Source organism: Oncorhynchus nerka, linkage group LG15, assembly GCF_034236695.1.
Source record: "Oncorhynchus nerka isolate Pitt River linkage group LG15, Oner_Uvic_2.0, whole genome shotgun sequence".
Lineage (NCBI taxonomy): Eukaryota > Metazoa > Chordata > Actinopteri > Salmoniformes > Salmonidae > Oncorhynchus > Oncorhynchus nerka.
This window is the reverse complement of record NC_088410.1, coordinates 86,231,445-86,249,041: the sequence shown is the minus strand read 5'-3', so window position 1 is coordinate 86,249,041 and position 17,597 is coordinate 86,231,445. Positions and strand designations below refer to the sequence as shown.

At 41.2% G+C, this 17,597-nt stretch overlaps 2 protein-coding genes across 8 annotated transcripts; one reads left to right on the top strand and one right to left on the bottom strand.

The window, feature by feature from the left end:
- Window positions 1–301: 301 nt before the first annotated feature.
- On the top strand, window positions 302–6,658 carry LOC115143447 (uncharacterized protein C3orf18 homolog). Of its 3 annotated transcripts, XM_065001988.1 has the most exons (6): window positions 302–664; window positions 1,282–1,325; window positions 3,459–3,934; window positions 4,099–4,124; window positions 5,027–5,141; window positions 5,769–6,658. In XM_065001988.1, exons 3-6 carry the CDS (start codon window positions 3,503–3,505, stop codon window positions 5,847–5,849), a joined length of 654 nt encoding a protein of 217 aa, XP_064858060.1. In that variant the 5' UTR covers window positions 302–664; window positions 1,282–1,325; window positions 3,459–3,502; the 3' UTR covers window positions 5,850–6,658. The 3 variants fall into 3 exon arrangements, with proteins under 3 accessions (XP_064858060.1, XP_029539754.1, XP_064858059.1); XM_029683894.2 differs by lacking the exon at window positions 1,282–1,325 and having other exon boundaries at window positions 302–465; XM_065001987.1 differs by lacking the exon at window positions 1,282–1,325.
- Window positions 6,659–6,749: 91 nt separating this feature from the next.
- Window positions 6,750–17,009, bottom strand: LOC115143448 (high mobility group protein HMGI-C-like). 5 transcript variants are annotated; one of them, XM_029683895.2, is made up of 6 exons: window positions 16,925–17,009; window positions 14,712–14,935; window positions 14,113–14,196; window positions 13,874–13,924; window positions 11,765–11,803; window positions 6,750–9,157 (listed from the first exon to the last, which is right to left on the bottom strand). In XM_029683895.2, the coding sequence occupies exons 2-6, from the start codon at window positions 14,817–14,819 to the stop codon at window positions 9,053–9,055; spliced, it is 387 nt and encodes a 128-aa protein (XP_029539755.1). In that variant the 5' UTR covers window positions 14,820–14,935; window positions 16,925–17,009; the 3' UTR covers window positions 6,750–9,052. The 5 variants fall into 5 exon arrangements, with proteins under 5 accessions (XP_029539755.1, XP_064858063.1, XP_064858061.1 ...); XM_065001991.1 differs by lacking the exon at window positions 11,765–11,803 and adding an exon at window positions 11,394–11,432; XM_065001989.1 differs by lacking the exon at window positions 11,765–11,803 and adding an exon at window positions 10,464–10,502.
- Window positions 17,010–17,597: the final 588 nt, after the last annotated feature.

Here is a 17,597-nt window from a genome sequence, read left to right as displayed (position 1 = left end):
TTACAGTACTCAAACAAATCCTTACAACCTAACGGTACTATGAATGAAAAGGGCTTGATTGAAAGTGCATTTGCCTCACTGAAAATCCCCAGTCCGTTGCCTGTTAGAGGATGTGACATCATAGGGTTAATTTCCCCAGGCCAGCCACCCGGATATAATCATCCATCTTGGCCTGACAGCATCTGGTCTCCCCAACCATTAAATCCCATTCTCATCCCTATAAAGCCAGATTGACGGCTCAGAGAGCCAACGCCAGCTGCTGCTTTCACCCCAGCCAACCTATCACAGGAGGGATGGGGGAGGGAGCTTTGGATCACAGAGCTCTGGTTGCAGCATCCCTGGAGCAGCTACTGTTATCTGAAACACAAGTGCCAGGATATGGGAACAGATCTAAAGAAGAGATAGACGGGGAATCCTCTGGAATCATCCAGGGGTCGGGTTGCTTTGTGTGGAGTGGAGCAGGAGGTGAGAAGAAGTGTTTCCATGTAAACACCCCCTCAGAAGGGATAAGCGGAGGAGCGGTAGAGAGACGAGGAAGGGTAGAGAGAGGAGGGGTAGAGAGAGGGGAAACGTTCCTTCTCCCTAGGATATTACCCCTCTATCTGGCTACCTACTACAGCTCCTTTAAAAAAAAATAGTGGTAATCCCATCACATCAAGGAAAGGTAGGTACATACCCCTAATCTGGGAGGGCAATTAAGAGGAGCTTGCATGTCATGTTGGCAGGATTAAAAGCCATATTTTGCCGTATTTATACTTATTGACTTACAGAGGAATGATCACTGTGCAATATTTCATGGTGTGAAAAGGACAATAAGAGATGATAAACTTGAGAAACATGCTATATTATGGAAATGTTATGTTGACTGTCTTTGTACTGTATTTGTTCTCCAATTGGACAGTGACAAAGGCTGAGACTGGCTCTGGGTTGTGATTGGTTGAGATCTTGCACTGCACATGTTCCGCATTAGATGAATAAATAGACAGACAGCTGGCAGACTGCATTCTGAGGTGGGACCGGGGATGGCTCATGTGTCTTTGTTTTCACGGCTCGCTTCGAGGCAAAGCAACACTGAACCATGCATGAGAGCACCAGCAGTTCCTGACGACTGTGTAATCTCGTTCTCCATAGCCAATGTGAGTAGGACCTTAAAACAGGTTCACAAGGCTGCGGGGCCAGACAGATGACCAGGACGCATACCCAGAGCCTGTGCCAATCAGCTGCCGGGTGTCTTAACTGACATTTTCAACCTCTCCCTAACCCAGTCTGTAATACCTACAGGTTTCAAGCAGACCACCATAGTCCCTGTGCCCAAGAAAGCAAAGGTAACCTGTCTAAATGACTTGCTTTGAACGGTCATTGCTCACATCAACTAAATGCTTTGAACGGTCATTGCTCACATCAACGCCATCCTCCCAGACACCCTGGACCCACTCCAATTCACATATCACCCCAAGAGATCCACAGATGACACAATTTATTTTGTACTCCACACTGCCCTCCCACCTGGACAAGAGGAAACCCTATGTGAGAATTCAGTTCATTGACTACAGCTCAGCGTTCAACACCATAGTCCTCTTCCAAGCACTATGGTGTTGTTCACCCACAACTGCGTGGCTGCGCACAACTCTAACACCATCATTAAGTTTACTGACGACATGACAGTGGTAGGTCTGATCACTGACGACAATGAAACCACCTATAGAGAGGTGGTCAGTGACCTGGCAGAGCGGTGCCAGGACAACAACCTCTCCCTCAATGTCAGCAAGACAAAGGAGCTGATTGTGGACTACAGGAAACGGACGGATGAGCACGCCCCCATCAACATTGACAGGGCTGCAGTGGAGCGGGTCGAGTGCTTCAAGTTCCTCTGCGTCCACATCAGTAAGGAATTAACATGATCCACACACATCAACACAGTCATGAAGGAGGCTGAAAAGATTTAGCATGGCTCTCAGTTCCTCAAAAAGTTATATAGCTGCACCATTGAGAGCATCTTGACTGGCTGCATCAGTGTTTGGTATCGCAACTGCTTGGCATCCGACCACAAGGCGCTACAGAGGGTAGTGTGTACGGCCCAGTACATCACTGGGGCCGAGCTCCCTGCCATCCAGGACCTCTACACCAAGCAATGTCAGAGGAAGGCTAAAAATTGTCAAAGACTCCAGCCACCCAAATCACAGACTGTTCTGCAAGCGATACCAATGCACCAAGACTGGAACCAACGGGACCCTAAACAACTTCTACATCCAAGCCATAAGACTACTAAATAGTTAACCAAATATCTACCCAAATATCTGCATTGACCCTTTTTGCACCAACTCTTTTGACTCATCACATAAGCTGCTGCTACTGTTTATTACCTATCCTGTTGCCTAGTCACTCTACCCCTACCTGAACATATCTACCTCAATTACCCCATACCCCTGCACATCGACTCGGTACTGGTACCCTGTGTATATAGCCAAGTTGCCGTTACTCATTGTGTATTTACTCCATGTGTTATAATTGTTTCTATATTTTTCTCTCTGCATTGTTGGAAAGGGCCCATAAGTAAGCATTTCACTGTTTGTCTACACGAACAGTGCACCATTGTTGTTTACAAAGCATGTGACAAATACAATTTTATTTTATTTGTGTGAGACTATACTAGATTATATCATGTCTGCCATACTATTGTACATGGCAGAATTCAGCATGTAAATACACTGACCCTCTGGCTCACAGTTTAATGATATCTTATGAAGGCTTAATGAAGCCTACACTAGCCCTTTATAAGGTTTATATACTGTACATGCTTTAAATATACTATATAAAGGGTGGTGTGTGTGTGGTTGTGCAGTACTACTGTATGTGTGCAAACTTCGGAGCGACTGTGTAAACAGCACACCTTCTGACACATTGCCTAACAAAGTGTGCTGAATTTTTTAGGGTTGGTTTTCCTCTGTATTTTCTCTGCTATGTTCTGCCACCCTTTTCTCTGCTTCTCGTGCCCACATCCTGCCCACAACACCCACTGCTGCCCTGTCGGCACAACAGGTTCTGGGGTTTAATCTGATGGAACCAGGGGTGGGGACATATATGCTTTTACCTGTTTCTACAAATACACACTTCTACGAGGCGAACATCGTGTCATGTCATGAGCACTGTGAAAAATACACACAATTATTTTGCATCTAGTTTAGTTTTTATGGAGGATGCACCTCGGTGCCAATTTGTTTCAGTATTTCACAAAAAGATTAATACCTGACTGCTTTCAGTAGGTGATCAGAGGTTTTGCCTTGATCAGAATCAGAATGAAAGTGCCCTCCTGTTTGACACGTGTATTTCAGACCTCAAACATGCTACACACACACAAAACCAACCTACAACCAACCAAGCCATATGATATGCTATTGTAGTGTGCGTAATATGTTTGTTTGTTTTCTGATCTGATGGTGTTAAATGATCTGTTTTAGGTTCTGCCTGGAGAGTGTGTTCTGGTGTACTCAATGCAATCCCAATGCTTCAGCAGACCTCAGTCCAGAGAGAGTCAACCTGCGGCTGTTGTGACACACCTGAGATACAGACAAGAGTCACATTGAGACAACCACAGCAGTGGGACACAAGACAACTCTCCACATTGCTTTGTTGTTTCCTCTTAGCTGAAACCATGGATATGACTACGGCCAAGACCACCGCAAGCTCTCTCTCCACTGTCTCCAGCACCTCCATGACCCCCATTCTCACTGTTACAACGGACGCCAGGATGGAACAGGGGATGGTCACAGAGTCCAGGACAAAACTCATGACCACTAACATTACTATAACAACAACCAACGAGACAAGATTCAATGCCACCAAGCTGCCAGAGTTGGAGCTCGAGGGCTCTGAGATTGGCATGGTGTTGGTGCCCTTTGGCATCATCACTGTAATTGGCCTGACATTGGTCGTGGTAAGAAAGCAATCGCTTCAGTCACTACCTAGTTTCCATGCCCACAAAATATGTCTGTTTGTCACGACAGTGTACACAGTATGAATGAGTTTAATTTCCTCCTCTTATCTAATTAACAATGATATGTGTGACTCCCTGTGCCCCACCATGTCTTCCACTCCCAGATGCTGTATATCAGGAAACGGAAGAGGTGAGGAAGTTCCTTATTATATGAGTTGAAGTTATCAGCCAGATTTGTGAAAGGGAGGGCTACCTTCCATGCATATCCAAATAATTATAGCATTAAGAGAAAAATGTCAGTAATCTTTGTCCTGGGAACCCAAAAGTTGAACGAGCTGACGTTAGCACAGAGGAGTCCCTGCCCATATTCTGAAAACCTACCTTAATCAAGTATCTTGATTAAACCCCCCCCCCCCCCAAAAAAAAGAAAAAAAAGAATAACACTCACACTTTTCTTTTCCTACTAGCACTGACTTAGCTGATTACTATTTTATTGAGGAAAAATTGACTTACTATGATTATGATATGTGGTTGTCTCACATAGCTATATATTTATTTAATTGAAATTTTGAAACAAACAAAGAATACTTAGTAACAAAAATAATATGGCAACTACTGTCCAATGATAATAACAATGAAATAAAAAAGTATGAGGCAACTACTGTCAACTGTCAACTACTGAGTGACAGCCAATTTAGTAATTCATACATTGTGCAATTCTGAGTTTAATAACGGCATCCAATAATGAATCTGCAAAGATTGTTATAAATGACATCTAATGCACAAAGTAAGGTCTTGGTTTTGTTTTGATAGATGACGTCACCATAGTGTAGGATAGGATGCAGCAGTTGGGTTACTAAATGATTTTGAATGGATATAGTAAAACCATTCTTAGATCTGTATAGTAACCCAAGCTTATAGTTAGGACTTTTTGTAATGCACTAACTGTAAGACACTCTGGAAAAGAGCATCTTCTAAATGACCAACATTTCAAATGTAATGTGTTTCTAACAATTCATTAAAAGGTTTCAACACTACATAGATGCATTTGTCTAACTATTACTTTCCTCCTGCCCTGTGTTCACTGTTCAGACTGGAGAAGCTGAGGCACCAGCTGATGCCCATGTATAACTTTGATCCGGCAGAGGAACAGGATGACTTGGAACAGGAACTACTGGACCACAACCTCACAGGACCCAATAACAAGGTAGTATACGACACAGGTCGTTGTTGGTCCATTTTCCTTAAGCTACCCTTTCAAAAAACACTTACCATGTGGACCTTGCCGTGTTAATTATTCTCCATTTACATACAACAAGTTCAACGATTACAACAGAATACCACTGTACACACATGCACAAGCTTTTCTACTACACTGGAGTGACACACACCTATACCCTCATATCCCATCTTCTCTCTGTGTGCCAAATACCATCAAGTTGTTGATTACTGCCTCATCACTCTCACCTCACTGCTCCTAAATGTCCCAAAATGACTGATTTCTTCATTTTCCCCTTGTGATTGACATGACTAGGCTATGAATGTGATTATAAAAATGTGTGTGGCAGTACTGGTTTCCTTTACAGACGTGTCCCTGACAAATACTACATAATTATCTCTTCCAAATTAACATACAGTAGATATCTTAAGTACTCAATTCACTAAAATAAATGTTATAAGCAATCACAGCAGTGGCATATTCAATATTCATTGGTTACAAAATGAAACATCTGTTCATATGTCCACTTATGGCCATGGCATAACAAAGTTATGGTGGATGATTCTAGTATTACCATGGCAACTATTGTGTCTCACAGTTTTACCCCCCCCCCAGACTCTCACGACCTCCCAGGGGACGACACAGAGGCCCAGTCGCCTGGTCTTCACAGACGTAGCCAACGGTCTCAATGCATAACTACACTCTTAAAGACATGAGAGGGGACTACTGGGGGGAGTGGGGAGGGGACTAGCTATCGTCATTGAGATATGTTGCTCAGGAAAAAAGGAAAACTGGAATGAAGGCCATGGAAACATACTGATGTCTGGGGGATGTTTTTCAGGCTGGGCTATAAGGGAATTCTGATGTTTAAGTTGTAATGTAGTCATAGTTTAACTGTGAGGTTCTCCCATCATTGTCATTAGTCCATATCATCTACAGTGACTATGGTGGGATATATGGGGAAATTAGGTGAACTTTATTGAACTAAGGATTTTGTACTGGTTGTTATTTGTTGCACAAATACTTAATGGGTTTTTGTTGGATCACTGTCTTTCTCTGTAGTTAAGTGATAGTGGTGGTAGAACTCCTACATCCATCATTGAAAACTTTGTCTAGAATGTATTCATTTCCACATGTTTGTATTTTGCTGCTAAATGTAGACAACCACATTTGAGAAGAGACTCCTCTAAAATGGTTATGCAAAAATGTTTTTACTGCTTCCATAATGGTGGTGGACTAGAGACCTGGAACAACAAGGGAATGGACATTCTACACATTGAAGAACTAAAACACGACATCGGGAGATCTGGAGGACAATGCCTGGGGTACTGTAACCCACCTAGTGTACATTACTGTACCCCTGTCCACACATCCAAAATGTGTCTTTCAGCACTTCTGTCACTATCGCCCCTTTGCCCTCAAAGTATTAGTATATTTCCTCTAAGTAATAAAGTATTAGTATGTTTCCTCTATAACAAGTAATAAAGCAGCAACATTGGTTTCTATACACTTAAAGATACAGTATTTAACCAACAGTATTTTGACGACCACTTATTGTGCTGCTACTTTTTGATGAATACATGACAGACGAACATAGCTATGTGATACTTTTATTGGTAACAGACAGACCAAGCAGCATCTCTATACTCATGCAAAAACACACCATAAAGCGAGACAGATCAGAGGCAAACTAAAAAACACAACTTTGAGTTGTGTATTCAAGTTCAAATGCATTACATTGAAAATAAATCTTCATGAAGTACATGATCAAGGAGACTGAAATGAAAGGGACACATTTCCAAATGTTGCAAAAAAATATGAAAAGCTTAAAAACTGAAGATGTTACGAGATAACAGGACCCAACTACACTACTCAATATTTAAAAGCCTGTGTACATAAAGCATTACAACAAGCACATGACAAACTCCTAAGATATGTGTACTTATATACACACACACACTGAATATACTGTATCTATATCAGTAAGCTCATAGAGCAACACTGTCAATATCATATAGACAGTGGATATCCTGACGTTGCTGAGGTATGAAGTTCGGTTAGGAGGCACTTTTACTGACATCACAAAGCAGTACTTCGGGTTTATTTACCTGTACGATATGCTGTTATGAACCTAGTGAGATGAGTGGACAGCAGATATATGTTCTATAGGTCTCATAAGATCACATGGGACAAGCAAAGCTAAAATCAGTCAGCCACCCCTCTGGGACAGTGCTCAGTGCCAAAAACAGACCTGTTTCAGACGTAGTCCACATGGCAAACAGTAATTCCAGCCAAAGACGTGAAGTAATAAGAAAAAGACAGAGTTTAGGTTAGAAACTTGCAACTGACAGAAAAAGACTGTATGTGGACTTGTCCACCCTCTCCAGAAATACATTACAGGAAGAGCCCAAAAAACTAAATGTTAACTTTTATCTCACTATTTCATGTCTCACATGTCACTGACATCAATTCCTCAAATGGTATGGTTGTTAATCTAACGTCTGCAGTGTGAATGTGAGAACATGAATTGATGACGTATCTTATGTAAAAGGCTAAGAGGGGAACACGTAAGGGTTCACAGAGGTTGTGATAGAACAAATAAAACATAAGTAAAAACTACAGCAAACAGTAAAATATTGGGTCATTTTGAACCCAGGTACTGTAGATAGACCAATTCTCAAGACAGGCATTTCATCAGAGCCACTAAAGGCTTCTGCTGGGATTCACTTAAAGAGTCTGTCAGCATGGAAGTGGGAGGGAGAGTGTGAGGCTAGCGGGTACAGTATGTATGGGAGTATCCTGAGTAGGTATGTGTGTGTGTTCGTTTTTTTGCTATGGGGAGAGGCTATAAGAGTTCTCTGATTTCCGTGACTGAGGTAGACTGAAAGGTAAAGGGACTGAGGTGAGTTGAGGTCTGAATGAGGTTTGTGTGTCAAGTCATATTGTGAATGTCAAAAAAACAAATCAGAAATACACAATAAAATAGAATAATATCATAACTGAGTAGAATGATATGTTCCTGAATAGCTAAATGCATAGCTACATTAAGGCAAAATACCTGAGGTTTTAATGAGTGTATTGAGAAGATAAAGGTAACTACAAAACCTGAGTGTGGTCCGATGTCATGTCAATTGGACACTGTTGAGTTTAGACTTATATCTGCTCATGTTAATGGTAATGTAAAATGTATTCCCATTCAAATATATATCTAACAAAATATCCCTGTGTTTCTTCACAATCAGGACAGACATAACGTAAATTGGGTCATGCCTCTTGTCCCAGTAGCCGCTGTTTGAAATGCATCCTTTTCTTTTGAAAACCCTTCCCCACCATCATCACCACCACCACATACACACGTACGTGCTCACACACATGCACGCACGCACACACACACACACAAACACACAGCATCAACCAATCTTGTTCATGAGAAAGGGTTTGGGCAGTCAAACTGAATTTTGCACGGATTGACCAAATCCTTAGTAATCAATCAACTGACCAAAGCTATGTCAATCATTGACCCAGCCTCAGGGCTGGATAGACTCCAGGCACAATAACCCAACCAGGCCTACTGTTCTACAAAGCAGGGCTATTATCTGTTGTTTTAGATCCTCATGACAGTGGAGGTTGGATTATACACTCTTAGAAAAAAAAGTGCTATCTAGAACTTAAAAGGGTTCTTTGGCTGTCCCCATAGAACCCTTATTGTTTGCATGAAGAACAGACAGAAGGTTCTACATGGAATTTAAAAATGTTCTACCTTGAACCAAAAAGTGTTCTACCTGGAACCCAAAGGGTTCTCCTATGGGGACAGACAAAGAACCCTTTTGGAACCCTTTTTTCTAAGAGTATACACCTCTTTGTCTCTGCCCAAACCTTGAGGTACTGTGGCACATTGTCTATTCCCCCTCTGCTTCTTCCTGGGCTGGAGGGTGAGATGGCGAAGCCTCAGTGGGTAAAGACTGTGACTGTGAGGGGCCCTCCTCAGTTTCTTCTGAAGGACCCTGTGAAAAGACACAAAAATACAGACATTAGTATGTACATGTCTGTGTGAGAGTGTGAGAGTGAGTGCTTGCGTGCACATGTGTTTGTGTAATGAGTAATGATATACTTGTATGAGTGTGTAAACGAGTGATTCTTTACATGTGGGGAAATAGGTCTGTACGCGAGACCAAGAAATGCTAGGGAGAAGATGGTTATGTCAGGAAACCAAGAAGAAAGGGGAAGAGAGCGGTTATATCAGGTTTCCCCGTTCAGCATTGACTCATTCGCATGTCTGTGTCTGAAAAAGGGAGTCTGTCTATGGTTTCAGTTCTTAATGTGTTTTAACTTCTTTGAAACTTGGTTCTGCAGTGAAGATTGTGATAAGATGGATGAGGAAGTTGAATGACATTGGCCTCTTTTTGTGCCAGTGTTGGTGTAATCCGTAGAGTCTCTGAAAGAAGGTGCTCTTTGAACGGAAGTTCATATTCATCCTCCATGAAAGTAGTGCTCAAGTACAATAGGTAAGAGGATCATTTGAAGAATAAAAACATAATATGACCTATTATGGTGTACTCCTTCTTACCTGCTGTTCCTGGATGACTTCTTCAACTACTCTCTGAGGCTTTGGAGAAGAATAAAAACATAATATGACCTATTATGGTGTACTCCTTCTTACCTGCTGTTCCTGGATGACTTCTTCAACTACTCTCTGAGGCTTTGGAGAAGAATAAAAACATAATATGACCTATTATGGTGTACTCCTTCTTACCTGCTGTTCCTGGATGACTTCTTCAACTACTCTCTGAGGCTTTGGAGAAGAATAAAAACATAATATGACCTATTATGGTGTACTCCTTCTTACCTGCTGTTCCTGGATGACTTCTTCAACTACTCTCTGAGGCTTTGGAGAAGAATAAAAACATAATATGACCTATTATGGTGTACTCCTTCTTACCTGCTGTTCCTGGATGACTTCTTCAACTACTCTCTGAGGCTTTGGAGAAGAATAAAAACATAATATGACCTATTATGGTGTACTCCTTCTTACCTGCTGTTCCTGGATGACTTCTTCAACTACTCTCTGAGGCTTTGGAGAAGAATAAAAACATAATATGACCTATTATGGTGTACTCCTTCTTACCTGCTGTTCCTGGATGACTTCTTCAACTACTCTCTGAGGCTTTGGAGAAGAATAAAAACATAATATGACCTATTATGGTGTACTCCTTCTTACCTGCTGTTCCTGGATGACTTCTTCAACTACTCTCTGAGGCTTTGGAGAAGAATAAAACATAATATGACCTATTATGGTGTACTCCTTCTTACCTGCTGTTCCTGGATGACTTCTTCAACTACTCTCTGAGGCTTTGGAGAAGAATAAAAACATAATATGACCTATTATGGTGTACTCCTTCTTACCTGCTGTTCCTGGATGACTTCTTCAACTACTCTCTGAGGCTTTGGAGAAGAATAAAAACATAATATGACCTATTATGGTGTACTCCTTCTTACCTGCTGTTCCTGGATGACTTCTTCAACTACTCTCTGAGGCTTTGGAGAAGAATAAAAACATAATATGACCTATTATGGTGTACTCCTTCTTACCTGCTGTTCCTGGATGACTTCTTCAACTACTCTCTGAGGCTTTGGAGAAGAATAAAAACATAATATGACCTATTATGGTGTACTCCTTCTTACCTGCTGTTCCTGGATGACTTCTTCAACTACTCTCTGAGGCTTTGGAGAAGAATAAAAACATAATATGACCTATTATGGTGTACTCCTTCTTACCTGCTGTTCCTGGATGACTTCTTCAACTACTCTCTGAGGCTTTGGAGAAGAATAAAAACATAATATGACCTATTATGGTGTACTCCTTCTTACCTGCTGTTCCTGGATGACTTCTTCAACTACTCTCTGAGGCTTTGGAGAAGAATAAAAACATAATATGACCTATTATGGTGTACTCCTTCTTACCTGCTGTTCCTGGATGACTTCTTCAACTACTCTCTGAGGCTTTGGAGAAGAATAAAAACATAATATGACCTATTATGGTGTACTCCTTCTTACCTGCTGTTCCTGGATGACTTCTTCAACTACTCTCTGAGGCTTTGGAGAAGAATAAAAACATAATATGACCTATTATGGTGTACTCCTTCTTACCTGCTGTTCCTGGATGACTTCTTCAACTACTCTCTGAGGCTTTGGAGAAGAATAAAAACATAATATGACCTATTATGGTGTACTCCTTCTTACCTGCTGTTCCTGGATGACTTCTTCAACTACTCTCTGAGGCTTTGAGAAGAATAAAAACATAATATGACCTATTATGGTGTACTCCTTCTTACCTGCTGTTCCTGGATGACTTCTTCAACTACTCTCTGAGGCTTTGGAGAAGAATAAAAACATAATATGACCTATTATGGTGTACTCCTTCTTACCTGCTGTTCCTGGATGACTTCTTCAACTACTCTCTGAGGCTTTGGAGAAGAATAAAAACATAATATGACCTATTATGGTGTACTCCTTCTTACCTGCTGTTCCTGGATGACTTCTTCAACTACTCTCTGAGGCTTTGGAGAAGAATAAAAACATAATATGACCTATTATGGTGTACTCCTTCTTACCTGCTGTTCCTGGATGACTTCTTCAACTACTCTCTGAGGCTTTGGAGAAGAATAAAAGTGAGAGAAAAAGAAGAGAGAAAGGTTGTTCAATCAAACTCTCCATTGCACAATGCAGGCCAGCAGTCGACAACTTCAATCGTCAAGGGCTGCAATGTTTTACTTTTAATCAGTGAATGATTTAGACCAGGACTATTCAACTCTGACCCTACAAGGTCCGGAGCCTGATGGTTGTCTGTTCTAAATGATCATTCATTGCATCCACCCGGTGCCCAAGGTCTAAATCAGTCCCTGTTTAAAGGGGAACAACGAAAAGCAATGGGTCTGGCTTCCAGGTCCAGAGTTGAGTTTGAGGGATTTGGACCAACGATGGGCAACTCAGTCGGGATCTCAAATTACTGTCGAGAGTTTGAATAGCAGAATTCACAAGGTGCAATTTCAAAATGTGGTTGTGCATCAGCAGTTTTTATCTTGTTATGTTAGTCACTGACAGTCACTCAATTAGCCCATGTCAGCAAAAAAAATGTTAATTGGGGAGTCAGCCTAAACTTACCGACCAGGGGGTCCCCATTGATTTTGTTAGTCACTCTCACTCAGATATCATATCCTCCCCACGAGGGGAATTTCACTTAGGGCCACCAAAAGTCTAGGACTGGTTCTGACTGCATGTGTTGGTATGGTTGAGGGTAAGCAGACCCGCGAGCCATTGCGGCCCCTCATGATTAGTTCAGATTTTTTTGTGGCCCCCACCCCCATCAAAGTTACCATCCCTGATTCAGACCTAGGACACCAGGTTAGGGAATGCTCTTGTCAATCACTGACACGAATCAGGAAAAACAGAGGGCACTACTGCCCTTAAATCATAAAAGTCTAAGCCGTTGGAGGGCTACTGTTACAAGATGGTCATACCATGGATCATTTAGCTATTTGATTAGGAATTTTAGGACCCCTTTAGGTATACATTTTTGTTGTTGTTGAAATTGCTCGCAGCCCATATAAACGCATTTTTATTTTTAATGAACTAGGCTAGTCAGTTAAGAACAAATTCTTATTTACAATGACAGCCTAGGAACAGTGGGTTAACTGCCTTGTTCGGGGGCAGAACGACAGATCTTTACCTTGTCAGCTCGGGGTTCGATCTAGCAACCTTTCGGTTACTGGCCCAACGCTCTAACCACTAGGCTATCTGCCGCCCCCTAAACGACAAAACAGACAGTACAAAAATAAATCATAAGGAATAAGGTTTTGAAGTGTCTGTCCTATATCTAGGAGATAGAAGAAAGCTCAGGAAATATATATTTCAATTTTGGACACACGGTTAACCCCTTTTTTGGAGGGCACAAAACTGCTTTCATACTTTCATTAATTTTTGATAATGGTACCTGGTTACCATCAGAGTCCCGTGACACTTATTGAGGTTGTAGAGCAAAACGGAGAACAACATCGTGTTTGTGAGTCTCCTCTTTACATAGTGGGGTCATATTAGTTTGTAACCCAAACGGTTTGGACGTTACAGACAGAAGTTGGCACATCGACTCTATCGACTTCAGATGACTCCTGTGAGGCTTCTGGGGGTTGTAGAGCAAAATGGAGAAACCGTTCGGACACGACATAAGTTTTTTGTGAGAAGACCAATTTTCAGAATGTCTCCTGGTCTGACAAACAGAGCTTTAGCTCTGCCACTTTTCACAACAGATGCGGAAGGCCGACATAGGCGGTTGCGTTTGATTGAGATGCAGCCCATGCAAATATATATATCTCTAGCTTAAACAGACTCTTATGGATATTTTAAGGCAGCACTTACCAAACTTGGTACTGGGGAGCCCAAAGGGTGTTTATTTTGTTTTTTTTTGCCCGAGCACTACACAGCTGATTCAAATAATCAACTAATCATCAAGCTTTGATCATTTGAATCAGCTGTGTGGAAGAAAAAAAAAGTGCACCCCTTGGGGACCCCAGGACCGAGTTTGTGAAACACTGCCTTAAGGACTGAAGTTGTGCATTCCTAGGATACAAAGAGAGATAGGAGTCTAGGGGCGTACATTTGAGGCGCATATCAGTAGGCCTCATTACATGTGTGTGCTTGAGTGAGTGTGTATGTTAGCCTCATACCCATTTCCTTGGCCGGCCCCTTGGTCTTCTCTCCCCGACAGGCTCTACTTCCTGACACAGAAAGGATGGAGGATAAAGCAGAGATGATTGTATTTTTTATTATATACACAAAATGTCTACTCACATCCCTATTCCTACAGTTGATATTTTCTGTTCAGCTCCTCTGCCTAGTTGTATTCTTTGTTTTTATTGCATATTTCATGTTAATGATATCCATGAACATGAGAAGATGATCTTACCTTGGGTGTGGCATGAGGGCCTTTGTTCTTGCTTCCTCTGGGTCGTCCTCTCGGCCTCTTTGGAGTTGGGGGGCCAGTGGGCTCCTGGGGAGAGATGAAGCAAAATCAGGAACTGCTATGGTTATCACTCTGACTCTATCCATAGCCAAAGCAGCTGTGACCCACTCTATTTAATAACATTGTATAGAAAAACCTATGCCAGACTACAGTTGTTAAAATGTGCATTTGGGTTGCTGCTTATGACAGGGTGATATATTTCAGTTATTGTATCATATACAGATTTAGGATCTTAATTTGATCACCCTGTTACAGGAGAATGTTCCTACAATGCAGGACATTTTTTGTGTATTTGATTTTTAAAAAGGCTTCTGATGTTTGTAATTTCGACTTGAAAATTTCAGACTTCATTTTACCTTACGAAAAATGTATCAACCTATATAAAATGTTTCATTAATTATAATCCACATAATTATTCACATTTCCTGTTGCTGCAGGATTATTTTCCTGCTCATCAAACTAGCTCAAATTAAGATCCTACACCTGCAGGGTCCTGTACAGTGTATGAAGTATGTATGTGGAGGGTTCTGTGGTGGTCCAACCTCCTGTTGTTTCCGTGGGCGACCCCGGCCCCTGCGTGGAGGTGTAGAGTTAGGTGATTGGGCCACGCCTGGCTGTGGTGACGGCTCCTTGGTCCCGCTGTTGCTCATCCTTGTGTCTGTCCACCAGCGCAGTAAGATGGGGGTGTGGGCATGGATGCCCAGAGCTCTGGCCTCAGGGCAGAGGGTTAGGGAGGGGCAGACTTGAACGGCAGGGGGTAGGACACCTGGGAAGTAGAAGGGGGGCTCAGGTTAGCTAGTCAGTGTTGGGCGATCTCTTTCTAGTAGGCCTATTGTAAAGACATATATAGTTTATACTATCGTGCATAATCTTTGTATTGTTCCAATGTAACTGGGGGCTGGACAAGTTGATACAAATACACTTTCCTCCTCTCACTCTGAACCTCATAAAATCATTATGAAAGGCCACACTGCTTTCGTCTTGCAGTCAGTCACAGAGCAAGAGTGAGAGCTGCTTTATAAAAGCCTTTGCACCAGCCATTGCAGGTTCATCTGAACACAGACAGGGGTTTGGCATATGTAGGGAAACATTATCTCAGTCTGCAGTAACTATAAGTAGCAGAGATATTCACAACTCAGTATCCCATTCAACATTTAGATCTAATCCATTCAGTCTGTACCGGTTATTATTGGTTATCTACTGTATGTCTGTGAGGCTGTATATATAGGCTATATGCCTGCTTGTTGACATATTTGTTAGATTATGTGAGTATACAGTGCTTTCAACATGGGCTTCTCAGTTACTTTGTACTTGAGTTCATATGTACCTTTAATCTAATATCACCTTCCAAATTGAATACTGTATCACCTTCCAAATCAAATATCACCTTCCAAATCAAATACCACCTTCCAAATCAAATATTGTCTGCACTTTGCATACAGATATTGGAGGCTAAAATCCAGTACTAAATATTTTGCTGCTACACAGGTTACTTTTGTTTATTTCACTAATAACTAAAAACTAGAGGGATTAAAGTACACTTAATTGATTTGAATGATGTAATTCTGCATTTCATTCCTTCATTAATTGTGTTGTTAATTTTGACTGATTATAGAAAGGTGTAGAACATAATCAGAATTTCAAGATCAAGCTCATGCACAGACCAATCAAAAAAGGAGATACATCTTGTTGCATTGATATACACTGTAGCTTTTCTTTACCAACAAATGCATTTAAGTAGGAAGTTGAGAGTTGAATTTATCTGTCTGCAGGAGTAGGCTACAATGTTTTTAAACACAGGTGAAGTCTATGAACAGATCATTTTGCATAGCAGGAGACGATTCGTTTAACTATGTTGCTGGCAGTGAACTAGGAGGACTGAATGTACTTTTTCCATATGGGCGGCAACTGCAACCATAAAAACACATTCTGTGCATTCTTTTAAAACTACCAAAATGTGTGTCAGGCAGCCTACATTCAAACTGTCACGTCTCTTATGTTATACTTTTAAACTTTAGGTCTACTTGACTTAAAAGGCGCCACTTACCAACATAAAATATAGGTTAGAGCAGTGGTATGGTCTCCAATGGAGCAGGACTAACATTGGGCTATAAGAACGATACAGTAGATCACACAAGAGAAAAGTAAACTATTTGCGCATTTTTATCTTTATAGCATAGTCTATATAGTAGACCTACACTGCATCGTCAATACATGTTTAATCGGGACATTCAAATAATTGTACATAATTATTACATAACCTGTATGAGTTTATTTTAATTTACAGCCGGCGCGAAAGCCATGTGTTTACAGCAGAAGATGCAGGGAGAGAGCAAATCATATCGAATCGAAGGACAGCAGTTTGTTTGCGGGTAACCGTTGTACTTAATCTGAATGATCTGAATACACGATTGAGTAGTAACATATTAATCAAATTGAAGAGAAAAATATCAACAATGTTATTGTAGAAAAATAAACGATAGCCTGTAGGCAGGCCTATAGGAAGGGTAAAATGCTTCACCTACCTTGCTCCCACCAGCTGGTTTTATTGTTAAACTAGACTACCTAATAAAAACACCGATGGAATTGTAGGAAGGTTTACTATTCAGTCTATATTTTGTTCTAACGATTTCTTAATCTTACAGACAGTTCCTTGAATAAAGTTTATCTTGGAATGAACTAACAATATGTATCTTTCTTTCTCTCTCCCCCTCCCTCCTTTCCTCTATCTCACTCAGTCTGTGTGTGATCTTACGTTTGTCTGTCGTATCCTCGTAGTCACAAATACCCCAGTTGAAGTATGGATGGGGGTTGGAGCTGGATCATATAGGAACATTGCATACTTTCTCTACCATAGAGGAGGGGTGAAACAGTCGAACACGCCCCTTGCTCATTGGACCACCCACTTGTGAGTGATGGGCATCATACAGATGTAGGATCTTAATTTGATCACACTGTTGCAGGAGAACTTTCCCGCAATTCAGGACATTTTCAACTTGAACTTTCCTGCAATGCATTACATTTTAAACTTGTACTGTATTAACAAGTCTTCTGAAGTTTGTAATTTCCACTTTGACATTTCAGACTTGATTTTCCCTCATGAAAAATGTATCAACCCCTACAAAAATGTCCAATAATTATAATTCATGTAATTATTCACATTTCCTGTTGCTGCAGGATTATTTTCCTGCTGTATCAACCTGGCTCAAATTAAGATCTTACATCTGTAGGCTACACTACACTCAGAGGGTTCTACATAGAACCCAAAACGGTTCTACATAGAACCCAAAAGGGTTCTACCTGGAGCCAAAAAGGGTTCTTCAAAGGGTTATCCTATGGGGACAACCGAAGAACCCCTTTGGAACTCTGTTTTCAAAAAGTGTAGCTGTAGATACTGCAGCTCATACAGTTACAGTACCATGAAAATA

Bases quoted from the DNA above. Each gene is read 5' to 3' on its own strand.
- LOC115143447 (XM_029683894.2), top strand. From the start codon at position 3,503: ATGCTTCAGCAGACCTCAGTCCAGAGAGAGTCAACCTGCGGCTGTTGT. The intron at 4,125-5,026 runs GTGAGGAAGTTC...TTCACTGTTCAG, and splicing joins TATATCAGGAAACGGAAGAG to ACTGGAGAAGCTGAGGCACC. The intron at 5,142-5,768 runs GTAGTATACGAC...CCCCCCCCCCAG, and splicing joins TCACAGGACCCAATAACAAG to ACTCTCACGACCTCCCAGGG.
- LOC115143448 (XM_029683895.2), bottom strand. From the start codon at position 14,819: ATGAGCAACAGCGGGACCAAGGAGCCGTCACCACAGCCAGGCGTGGCC. The intron at 11,804-13,873 runs GTATGAGGCTAA...TCTTCTCCAAAG, and splicing joins GGGGCCGGCCAAGGAAATGG to CCTCAGAGAGTAGTTGAAGA. The intron at 9,158-11,764 runs GTAAGAAGGAGT...GTCTTTTCACAG, and splicing joins AAGTCATCCAGGAACAGCAG to GGTCCTTCAGAAGAAACTGA.